Here is a 13,003-nt window from a genome sequence, read left to right as displayed (position 1 = left end):
CACTTATTAGATCATTGTCTGGTTAGATGTTAAGAGAGATTCTATCAACAGAAGTGGGAAAGTGGGAAGAAAGTATGCAAGTGTGGATGGCAAGGTGAAGAAATCATAGGATACTTTTGTTTTTATCCTCACTTACCTGCTTTTGCTTCCATTTTCAAAATGTCTTTTAAAAATCCCGAATTAAGTTTCCTGTTCAGCCACATTGTTCTCTTTAAGAACTATCTCTCTTCCCATCATATTTCCTCACTGGAATCATCTCTTCAAAATGTCTTTCTAGAGGGCAATTTTCTTTTTTCGCCCTTTTCATTTTGAAGTTCTCATGGTCAGATTGACAAGATGGTGCTCTGTACTCTATATCAAAGCTTCTTAAATTTTGGGGTATAATTTCATATGAAGTCTTGTAACTGAATGTGGGAATTATCAATATTTGATTTATATACTTATATAGCTAAGCTTGTGTAAAAACTCGGGCAAAAAAGGGTTGTGAATAATAAAAGTATAAGAAGCTGCGCTCTGTACCTTCCATCTATTGTGTACATATCTTTATGTACCTAGTTTTTGATAGGTAGTTTCCTTTTGGAATGTGAGCTCTTTAAGGGCAAAACTGTCTTTTTGTCTTTCTTTGTATCCCCAGTACTCAGCACTTATCGGCTGCCTGGCTAAAAGCCTATCATTCCTGTACTTTAAGCTGTGTCCAAACATTAAAATATAATTTTCTTAACCAGTTGTTCACCTTTCCTATGTGGAATTTTTCCTTACTTTTCTATTAATACTTTGTAATCTATTTTCTCACAGTTTAGAGTCCATGACAGATTTTGCTTAGTTCATAAATTCCATAATAATCATTTGCACCTCAGATGCCCACCATTTCTATTTAAATAATCTGTTCCTCCTTATTGAAAAGAATCAAATCTAGAATACCAATTCCTTTTGGCTTCCTACTCCTTTTAAATAATGAAAACAATAAGACAAGCCAAGATTTTTGTCAATTCTTTCAGCAGAAAAAGCACTCCAGCAGACATCTGCATGATCAAAGTGCCTTCCATCCAGGTTTGTAACCTGCTAATTCATGAGAAAGCCACCTGTACTAGTTGCCTCCATTTCCTCTTTTCTAAACCCTTGCAGTATGGCATTTGACCTCATCATTCAAGTGATGACATCAATTGTCAGCTCCTAAGGTACCCATGATCTGCCAAATATAATGGTCCTTTTCCCAAATCTTCATCTTTACTTTTCTTCACTGTTTGACACTGCTAATGACTTTTCCCTATTTAATATTCTCTTCTCTGAATTTTCATGTTCTTTCCTCATCATCCATCTATCTGATCATTCTTTAATCTCATTTGCTAGTTCTTCATCCATGTCATGTTCCTCCTCCTCAACCCCCCAAATCATGACTATCAACTAATGTTCTGTACTAGGCCTTGTCTGAGTAAGCTCATCAGCTCTTTAGGTTCAATTATCATCTATATGTAAGATAATTCCCAAATGATATATTCAGCCCTAGTCTCTTTCCTGGGCTAGCCATTTATCAAAACTCTCTTAAAATACATGAATTGCTTATTTACAAACATAAATGGTCCCAACAAAACATCTTCCCCCTCCCTCCCTCCCCACAAAGTTCCCTATTATTGTCAAGGGTACCACCATCCTCCCAGTCACTCAGCTAGATGGCATAATGGATATTAGTACACATGGACTGGAGAGATTGAAAATCCTACCTCAAAAACATAATAGCTGCATAGCTCTGAACAAGTGGCTTTCTGCCTGTTTCACCTATAAAATAAGGGTAATAGCACCTCCCCTCAGGGTCACTGTAAGGATAAAATGCAGCATTTTCTAAGAAGCTTTGCAAACCTTTAAGTGCTATATAAATACTATTAATTGCTCAGGTTCACAACCTTGGTGTCATTTTCAACTTCTCACCCACATCTCACTTATCCAATCCATTGCTGAATCTTTTTATCTTTACAATCTCCTTCCTATAGATCCCTTTCTCTCCACTTTCAGAGGCATTACGATAGGTTGGATGTTCATTACTCCTTTCAACTATTGCCAATAATCTTCGAGTTGGGCACCCTACCTCAATTTTTCTCACTCCAAACCATCTTCTACCACCTCCAGGATCAAATATAAAGTTCTTCACAACCTAGCCCTTTCCTACCAGGGCAGTCTTCTTCCATTTTATCTCCTTCCCTGGACTCTTATGATCTACCTACCTTCAATGGTCTGGAGGCAGTCAAGTGCCTTGATAGAGAGCCACATTTGGAATCAGGAAGACACAAGTTCTTATCCAGCACCAGATACTGATCATGTGACCCTGTTTCCTTAGCTATAATAAATTATAAAGCTAGGGATGTTGTGACAAGTGAAATATTTGCAATAAAATGGGACAGGACCTGACACATAGTAAGGACTTTCCATTGCTCATCTCTACATTTGCACTGGCTTTCTCCTATACTTGGAATCCTCCTCCCCTCTACCCCACTTCCTGATTTCCCTTCCTCCTCCTCCTCTTCAGATTAACTTCCATTTACTTCTCTTTTAGGTATCTTGTCGATTATATTTTTTGCCCCCATCAGAATGTGAACTTTTTTTTTTTGGTCTTCTCAGCATTTAACATGGTTCAGGGATATCAGAAGCATTTAATGCCTATTGATAGTCAAACTCATCTTTTGTCTATTGTCTATATTGCATTTTTTTAGCCTCCACTGATTCTCTTTCTAAAATGCTGCCATGTTTTCAGCCTTGAGTTCCTAGATTTCCTCATCTACCTTTTTATATGTAAGGTTACTCCCATTGGAATTCCTTCTGAAAAAGTACACCTTTTCTTCCAAAGCCAAATTCTAGTCCAGCCTCATTTCACTAAAGCTCAGTGATACCTACATCAAATTTACCTTTTGTATTAAGCTCTCTAATTCTCCCTATTAGCTATGGTATATAAAAATGTAGACATCTGAGGCCTAACAGTTTTATAGTTTCTCAGTTTCCTATAGATTATTCTTGTAGGAACTTTCTATATCATCGAGCTTATTGGCTAAATGTTGGTAAGTTTTCTTTCCCCTTAGAGCCATTTTGATCAGATTCAAGCCTTCAAATAAGTTCAGTTTAATTAGCTCTTTTTAGGTGCATTTCATCTGGCTAAATCATCCCTAAATTTTCTTAGCTCGTTTATTTTTTTTTCTTAATTCCCTCCCTTCCATCAGTAATAGGAATAAATTTGACTGTAATGTTTATTTTAGCAATATCTTCTCTTTATAATAAATTCTGAGAGCAAGGCTCCATCTAATCCTTCTATCCCAGAGTCCAGCACAGTGCTCTAGACAATCAGCACTTAATAAACATCAAATTTCTCTGAATGGTTCCATGTCAAATTCTTGCAGTAGATAGAAAGACCCCAAGAGGTTAATCAGACAAAGGCATAGCCAGGCAAGGGGATGTTATAATAGAAAGTGCAGATGTTCTAATTTTTCCTATTACAATGCTCAGAGCAGGGAGATAATGGTCAATGTATACTGAGAACTCAGTGCATTTCCTTAAATAAAAACTAGCTCTCCCTTCCTATTATCTGCTTTCACTTTGAGTTCCCAGAAACTGAGCCTGATGAACAGAACTATTTTTTTAAAGTCCTTCCAGCAGATTTGATTCTGGATCTAGGTTCAAAGGTAGCTACAGCACTATGCTGTTGCTCTCTACTTTGGCTCTCTGCCCATGTTTTCATTCTCCCCCATGGTTCCCTCTTCATTATTTCCAGTTCCAACTCTGATTTGTATGCCTTAATTTTACCAAAAAATCCAGATGAATTTGTTAGACTTTGACTAGCCATATGTGATTCATTGGTCAATCCAGCTAAGTGGGAAAGACCCTAAACTCTAAGATGTTTAGGAGTATAGGTGCTATTCTCCAAGGAGTTGTGGCAGTTCTGTAGTTAAAATACAGCTTAATCTCTTCACAGCAAACTATATCACAGAGGATGATACTCAAGTTTACCTGTGGTTATACTCCTTGTAGGCACTTAACAGTTACCGAATGAATACAAATTGAAACTAGACTGATGGGAACTTTTAGCTAGGGATAAATCTAGGAGAATCCTATTTACAAAACATGGTTTTTGTTGTTGTTTTTTTTTTCTGGGGAAAAAGAAAACAACTAATTAGGGCAATTAACTGGATAATTCTGAAAAAAATATCCTAACTCAACACTAGGTTTGTGCATACTTCAGTTTATCTAAATTACTCATATAATTTGTTCTGTGGCTATACATAAGTGAAGGCAATTGGCAATTTGCTCCCAACTTCAGGAATTTCCCTTGCTGTTTACTATCACTACTATAAGAGAAAGCTTGATATAACATCAAATGTACTGGACTGGAAATCAGAGGACTTGTATTGGAAACCTGGCCTTGCTATCTATGTGATATTGATCACCTTGAAACTACCAGTCTTAGTTTTCTTATGTCCATAAACAAATATGGATGGACTAGATGATTTCTTAGGTCCTTCAATCTTTCAGTCTTATGAGTCCATGGTACAGAAGATTAGGAGGCTAGATATTCTGAATTCTATTGAAAAAAGCAAAATAAATTCTATGCAAACAGAACTCCAAAGTCCTCATTTCCATTCTCTTGTTAACTCTTCCTTTCATGATATTTGGAATTGAAACGGACCCACACTATCACTCTCATGGTTTAGCCTGGATTTTTTCCCCAAAGCAAGCTAACATGAATTTAACTATCTCCATCCATAAGGCGTATGGCTTCATGGGGGAAATAGGTTCAACTACTGCCTCAGAGTCTGAGTAAGTCATTTAACATCTCATTCTCCTCCTCCATCTTACTGTAAAAGAAGGGGGATGGATTCAATGGTTTCTGAAGGTCACTTCTGGCTCTAAATCTATGATCCTAAAACACTGATTAGGAGCTGAGGGCTCTTGTCTCAATTTTCTACCCAAATGAGAAGACCACAGGAGCTAGGGAAAATGCAGACCAGACATCCCCTTTAAGGAAACTAGAATCACTTCTCTGATCAGCCCCATTACTCTATCTGCCATTCTGCATAGCACATATTCCTGAGACCTTGGACAATGACTGAGCCTAAAATTCTCTGGAACAGGGTAGCATCACTTATAGAAACAGAAAAGCAAGCCTTTTGCTTGACCTTAGTCCCATTTGTAAATTTCCTGAGTTAAAAGAGATGGCAAAACGGATTCCTTTGTGTATAAACAGTAGTCTACAAACTTTTTAAGGAAGTGACATTTCCTATCTTTCCTATAAAGTCTCTAGTGTAGTTACAGCGATGGATTTTGTCTATCTGGATGAGTTGTGATGTGTTATAATGGTTACTGGCCCATGTTTGTTTAGTTGGGGATTCTCTGAAGGTAGGGAGTGTGAAGCCCAAAATGGAGTTGATAAATATACTTCAATTCACACAGGGGGTCTTCATCCAAGATACTCATATGTGTACATCACATCTCACTTCTCACAACTCCTACAAAGTAGGATGTAGGGAAGCTAAGAAGACGAGCATAGCCAGGCCCACATTCTATTTGGCATTGTCCATGGTCACTAGGTGAGGCCCTGGAAATTGGGCTCTGTACATTCAGGCAGGGCCATTTGCTGGCTCAAAAGTTTGTCCATGATGCCGAGTTCAGCATCTTGCTTCCCAATGTTGTCAAATGGAGTCCAGGAGAGGTCATGTTGAAGCTTGTAGGCACCAAGAAAATCATGTGGACAACTTGCCCCCCATTCCTAGAGAAGGCAAAAAAGCCATATAAATATACCATACATTTCTATTTTTAAAAATCCTACTATATTCTCATGATATGATTTCTACTAGGCAAAAGCCAGTTACTGGGGAGTTCTCCAAATCTGATAATTATATGCTGAGGTATGAGAATTTTCATTTATCTCTTGAAAGTGGAAAGACTAGAATTCAAGAATCCTCCAGGATTGGTCAGACATGGTTCGTTAAATAGGGAATGAACTAAATTAATAACAATTAAGTTAAGACATTGAAATCATCATATATACATATAAATATGCACATATAACCATGCATACATATACACATATATGTACATGTGTGTACACATACATGTACATATATAAAATTAAACTCCAAACCTTCTCCTATTAGTTTCATGCTGTTTTTGAGATGATATAGTCATTCACCAAATCCCACAATCCTCAATAAAATTTTTCCAATAAATTTGTGTTCTAGATTAGTGATGCTCTTGGCTAACATACCTGCCTGGCAAAATCAAAGGTTTACTGGGTACAGTGGTTTCTAGGTTTCTACTAGTCTGTTAATGACAATTGATTTACATTAGCTAAATTTTCTTAGGAAATGGTGATGTTTCTATTAATGTCTGGTCTTTTATCTGTTTCCTTTGTTTTAACATCATTAGACTGTCTAAAAAGGTCAGAATGAAATTGCTGCAACTGCACCAAATCCCTACTTACTTTTATTCTTCTAATTTGCTGTTGATTTTTGACCTTGTCTCTTAACAAGTCAACAGTCTGATACAAACAGCTGCACTGAAATTCTCTTCCTACTTATTTCCCGTATGTTAAAATATAATCAATTTCATTTTCCACGCTTCCAATTCCATTTGTCATGATTGGCATGGCATATTCTGTGCTCCCTGATTCTCCTCTTAAACAAAATATTCAAGATCTAGGCATGAGTCTACATGTCTTTGGTGTCCTTCCTTTTTTACTCCCGAGCCATGTATTTTCCAACATGTTTTTAATCACCTTCCCTTACTGCCCACCTTCCCATAGAAGTTACTGAATTAGGAGGGAGGCTCATTGAGTTCTCAGTCTTCTCATTCTTTGTAACAAATGTTGGCACATAAGTACAATTCCTTTTGTAATGTTCTTTTTACAAATATTTGTGAATATTTCAACAGATGCCCAAATATCCCAGGAAATGATGCTTTTTATTGCTTGTGAATGAACCAAAAACCAATTATGTCAATGCCTTATCTGTCTAGGGAGGTCTTGTGAACTGGAAAGAGCTTCACCTCCATTGTTTATTACTTGTGATCTCAGATCACTTATTCTCCCTGGGCTGTAAAGGGAGTTGGATTAAATAGCATCTGTGGTCCCTTCCAGTTATGATCATTCCATTTAGCTGCCACTTCCTACTGAACCCTGGTTTTATTTATAGAAAAAGTAAAAATTGATGTGGCTTATCTTCCTCCAGTACCAGGTCCATTTGTTGGTCACTAGATATCAATGCTCAATGTTTACAAATGGTCTAAAAACTATGTTCTTTTAGTATCCTTTGCTCCTTCATCCCCCACCCCTCTACTTCTCCCAACCCTGCCACTATTACTGCAAAGATAGAAAAGTCGGGGGGGGGGGGGGGGGAAGAGGGAGGTGGGAGCTAATGAATTAATCACTTTGTGAAAAGCCTACTTGTTAGTTAGCTAGATAATCAGTGGAAAGCAAAGTCTGTTGCTAGGCCTATACCTAGGCTCATTCTTTCCCTAAAAAAAAAAAAACCCCCCCAAAAGATGAACAGCATTCTTTGCCATTGGCAACTATATAAATGCATTCTTATGGATCTCACAAAGAGATTTCTTAAAGAGTAAATTTGCTCAGGTGTATTCTGTCTCAACACTGACAAAGAATGCAGTCCTCCTACCTTTGGTGAAAGGATGGAAAAGTATTGCTGTCCATTATCCCTTTTATAGAGGTAGTAAATATTTCCAGGTTTTTTCACCATATTACAAGCTGCATGGTGCAGTTCAGCGTCTCTTTGAGCATCTTCCAATACCTGAGTACCATCAAAAACAACAACAAATGAAACAATGGACAGAATTCATAGTGTCATCCAGCTAAAATTTTAGATATTTTTCTATCTAAAGGTGGCTTTGGTTTTCTGGCTTTATCCATAATAGTGAAAATAAAAATGAAATATTTAAGCAGTTTTGAAGAAATGAAAACTAACCTATTTTTAACACAGCACCTATTTTTTTTTCTTGATCCCTTAGCTTCCACTAGTCTTGCTTTTTTTTTATTATACATGCCTTTGTGTTTGCATACACTATCTGGTCCAAATAAGTCTCTCTGCACCACAAGATGAAGTTTACCTGGTCTTAGACACCAATCTATGACCAATCTAACTGTTTATACTCTAACTGACTTGTTTGCAAAGATATAAAATGCAAAAACATGCTTTATTCTAGTAGAGAATTATGCAACAGTTGCCCATAAGTAAAAGAACACTTTGTAACATTTCAGAGTTTGCTTTATAATGTTGAGAATTGAGATTTTTGGGGGGATTAGATTACTAGAAATTGTATCAAAATCTGCATCCTTTGTATTTTTTCTTTTTCCTAAGAGTTTCCTAATATGTATTAAGGACAGAAAAGAATGTTCCTATTGAACTGGACTCTGGCCTGAACTGCTGAACTGACCATTCCATAATTGTTCCCCCTATTGATCTGACAGATCTACATGGTTGATACTTTGTTTGTTCAAGCAGACTAGCAGTTACATAGTAAAATAATAATAATAATAATATTTAATTTAGGCCTGAAAAATAAATACAAACTAAGAAGCTTGCATCCAAACCATGGAAAACAGCAATATTTTCCTTACCTTCCTGGCCTGTGTTTGCAAATGCCGGATTTGCTCAGCTATAACTATCAGCTTGTTTGTAGCATTTGCTCTGATGAATTCATCAGCCTATGAAAGAAAATAAAAAATCACAGAAAGCTAGAAAAGGATGTCTTTTTATGAGCCAAAAACTCAGAAAATTCTTTAGTAAGCATAAATTTTCAGTCAAGCAAGCAGTTAACAAGCATTTACTCAATGTATCAGGCACTGTACTAAAAAGAAAAACTACAAAGAATAGTCAAAAAACACACAAACAACAATTTAAAAAACCCTGCTCCAACTCCAAATAACTATGGTCTCTGCCTTAGAAGACTTCACATTCTAATGGGAGAGTTAACATGCAAAAAAAAAATTTTTTTTTTTTTTGGAACATGTAGTACACAGTAAATGGAAGGTTATATCACTGGGAACACAGGTGGGGAGAGGTAAGAGTACAGGGTTTGATAAGGCGAAGGGAATGGATCACTAGGAAAGGCCTTCTGTAGAAGGTGGTATCTAAACTGTCTTGAATCAAGGGGAGGCAGGGTAGAGAGGGAGAGCATTTCAAGAATGGTACATTATTAGTGAAAAGGCATGGAGCTAAGAGACTAAGTGCTATGTTCACAGAAGAACCAGTATGTGAAGGAGAGAAAAGTATAAGACTATAAGAAGTTATAAAAAGTATAAGAAGACTTGGATATATAGAAAGAAGCCAGGTTATGAATAGCATGAAAATAAAACATCAGATTTTATATCTGATCCTGGTGATAACAAGGAGCCACTAAATTTTACTGAGTTAGAGAGTGATATGGTCTGAGAGTATACTTTTAGGAAAATTACTTTGTGTAGTGACTGGGGAATGGACTGGAGTAGGAAGATCTGAAGCAGGAAGACTAACCCGAAGGTTATTGAAATAGTTCAAGGATAAGATGATAAGGGCTTGCAGGGGTGATGTGAACTACAGTTGTAAAAGTGGCAAGAAGGAGGGGACATTATAGATAGGGAAGTTGGAAAAGAATACTGTTAGACACTGAGAAATATAGAAAAATAAATACAATTCATACCTTCAAGGTTTTTACAACTTAAAAGTTATCCTAACAATTCACTAGTAGAAAGAATAGCCAAATGAGCCTGATGTTCTACAATCCTGACTATGCCACTTAACAATCAGTCAATGAACGGTACATTATTTATTAAGTGCCAAAATGGTGCTAAGGGTGCTTTACAAATATTATTTCATTTGATTCTCACAACAATCCTGAGAAGTAGGTATCCCCTATAATGCTGAAAAAAAATCAAGGCAGAGGTTAAGTCACTTGCCCAAGAAGAGAACCAGGGTTTTCCTGACTCCAAATGTTCGATCTGCTCACCGTTCAGTTTGATCTAGATGCCAGAGGAATACCATATTCTGTTATGGGCCAGAACTTGCAACAAGGTGCTAAGTCAGTGGAATTGATAGAGACAATGGTTATTTAGCATGATGCTTAACAGTTCTCTAGTTCAGTACATGTACTTATTTACTATAGTTCTACAAGATTCACACCTTTGATAAGAGAGCATATATAAGCTAGGATCTCAGCCAGAATTCAGTCGGGGATATTCAGAAGCCAGAGAAGGCAGGCGGGAGCTCAAGCTCTCGGAACCAAGGCCAGACTGAAAGGCTCTCCAGAAAGTTGCCCAGTCCCAGGAAGGAGAAAATAAAGGCTCTGGACTATAAGAAAGCTAACTGGGCCATAGGAAAGGAGACAAGATTTGGAAAGGGACAATAAAGGATTTGGACTTTAATCCCCGGCTGCACTTGTGGTGATTACTGAACTGAAAGGAAGGCTGCTTCCAGAGACCCCCAAAGAAAAAGAAACAGAGAATATTACATTTTAGAGAGAATATTACAATATTCTTTCCAAACTCCCTGCTCCAAATTTTTTAAAATATAAAATAGATGTGTAATGAAAAGGACTGGACATAGCATAGAGCAATATCTTAAAAGATCTCCCAACAAACTTTATATAGCTACCAGTAGAAACTCCAATAGGGCCAGATCCCTTGCCACTCTATACACATTCAAAGTAAGCAAGAAGAAGAAAGAACTCTGAAGCCTTCCCATGTAACTCCAATTCCCCAATTAAAATTATCTAGCACTGTGCTTCCTCATCAGTTATGTTTCTAAGTCATATAATTAAATTCTTTATCATTTTATCACTACATGCAATGCACTTTTCTAGGTGTGAAGATTGCATATTTTAAATCAGCAGGAGGCAGGAATTCAGGTTAGGGGAAAATCATCAGTCTTTATTCTCAGTGAAGAAGGATCGGAGGTGGAAGAGAATGGGCAATAGCAATGTGTGCAGCTGAGTCAAGAAGCTAGCTCGACCAGCAGCCACATGACCAGCAGCTACGAGTATGGAACCCAGGCCCAATCTCTCCCAGCTTCTCTTCCTGTCTCTCTCTCTGCCTCCACCCACCAAAATCGTCATTTCCTCTACAACACATCAGGACTTGCACGGAGAGTGGGCAGGGACCATTCTTTATCCAATCATGTATATTAATAGAGTATAGCCCAATTACTATTTAGCCTCACATGCTTAGGACCTCAGTGCATCAACTCAAACCTCAGCCCATTACAGCTAGGAGCTAGGGAAAGCAGAAAAATAAAAATATTAGCCTTTGCTTACAATCTAGTAGGATCCATTTGATGTGCTTGAGACCTCTCTCTAAAGTAAAGATGTAAATGTAAAGTATATTAAATGTGAACGTAAATATCTCCTGGGTACCAGTGGGTTACTCAAACTGTTATCTTCCCCTCATTTCTGCCATATAAACAGCCCTTTCTGATGGTACATTTCTTAGAATGACTTCTGGTATATAGGTTATTATTGATGTAAAATGAGAATATCACAAATGAGAATATAAGCATACAAAGAATATGAAGTGCTCTTTTAACTTGTGCATTTGATACACACACACAGAGACAATATAAACAAACACATATATATCCATGTACACATATATTGTAAACTGCTCAAGGTTAGCTAATTGTTTCTTGCGTATTTCTTATATATGCTTTCTCAATTTACCCAGCTCCCAAAAGACCAAATCTTATTCCCACCAATAGCATCCAAGGCAATTCTATGACTATAGCAGACACTCAGTAACTGCCTTCCCTGTCCATGGAGTATTCACAAAATCAGCATGTAAGCTTGGAAGATTAAAAATTGTGCCTCCAATATTCTATGCCAATGTTCCTCACAACAGTCTGATAATATACCACTTATCTACCTGTGTAAATCAGCGTCTTTTGACCCATAGTTTTTCCCCCATTCTAAAAAGGAGAAAATAAAAGTCACAGAAAGTCATAAGAATCTGAATTCCCCTTCACTGGAAAATGGGACCAAGAAATCTATCAAAGGTGCAGTTGGGGCAATGGCTACCTTTATGTACCACCATCCAAGGCACTGTAAGGCAGAGGGAAAAATGGAAACTTTTTTCATAACCATCATCAAATCTTTCTTCCCGTCCCTCTCATCCCCTCGATTTTCTTTCCTCCCCCCCCCCCCGAAGCCCGGCATCCCCCGCTCTCGCCCCCCTCCCCCCGTCTCGGGTACCGCCCCCCTCCCCCCAAGCCCTCGCTGCTGCCTCCTGCCCTCACCTTCTGCACCTGCTGAGCGAGCTCCACCAGGTCTTCAGGGTTCCCGATGCGGCGGGTGTGGTAGGGGCTCACCAGGAACTGGTCGGACGAGACCTTGGCGACGGCCTTGGCGCAGCCGGCGGGGTCGCGGTGGGTCTCCGTATGGGTCCCTACGAGGGAGACACGAGCCCTGAGCATAGAGTCGGCGGACACGCAGCATCTGCCTCAAGCCCGCCGCCCCCAGCCCGCTGTTACCTGGCTGAAGCTCCGTCCCCCCGCCCGCCTCAGCTCCCACCGCGTCGCGTTCACAGACCGACGCCTCAAGAGCCGCCATGTTCCCAGCTCTAGCGAAGCCCGACAGGTGACGCATGCGCCGTGAGGAAGAGGCGGGCTGCGTCCTAATGGCAGGGCTACGTCAGGGGGCGTGGCCTCCTGGAGAGGGGCTGACGGGCTCGCGGCCTCCTGTTTGGGAAGCGGGGCTTCGTTGTAGAGACGGGTCACTAAAAATGCCATTTAGGAAGCCTCAGGGGCAGGGCTCTGATCTGAAGATGCTGCCTCCGTTCTGAGGAGCGGAGATTATGGGAGGGATAGTCTTTCTATATAGGCCGAGGGTGGCGTTCTATTGTGGGCGGGGCTACGCTCTGAGGGTTCTGGCTCCGTCCAGAGAGGCGGGGGCGGGGACGTGGTTACGATTTGGGGGGAGGGGTCCCCCTTTTGTCCTGGGGAAAGACTTCTGCCTGTGGGGCTCAAGTCTAATTCACCTCCTTCCTGAC

At 39.2% G+C, this 13,003-nt stretch overlaps 1 protein-coding gene across 1 annotated transcript; it reads right to left on the bottom strand.

The window, feature by feature from the left end:
- Window positions 1–239: 239 nt before the first annotated feature.
- On the bottom strand, window positions 240–12,615 carry C3H1orf50 (chromosome 3 C1orf50 homolog). Its single transcript, XM_031962355.1, has 5 exons — window positions 12,486–12,615; window positions 12,252–12,400; window positions 8,609–8,695; window positions 7,650–7,781; window positions 240–5,746 (listed from the first exon to the last, which is right to left on the bottom strand). The coding sequence occupies exons 1-5, from the start codon at window positions 12,598–12,600 to the stop codon at window positions 5,564–5,566; spliced, it is 666 nt and encodes a 221-aa protein (XP_031818215.1). The 5' UTR covers window positions 12,601–12,615; the 3' UTR covers window positions 240–5,563.
- Window positions 12,616–13,003: the final 388 nt, after the last annotated feature.

Source organism: Sarcophilus harrisii, chromosome 3 (genome assembly GCF_902635505.1).
Source record: "Sarcophilus harrisii chromosome 3, mSarHar1.11, whole genome shotgun sequence".
Lineage (NCBI taxonomy): Eukaryota > Metazoa > Chordata > Mammalia > Dasyuromorphia > Dasyuridae > Sarcophilus > Sarcophilus harrisii.
The sequence above is the reverse complement of the archived record's forward strand: the minus strand, read 5'-3'. Positions and strand labels throughout refer to the sequence as shown.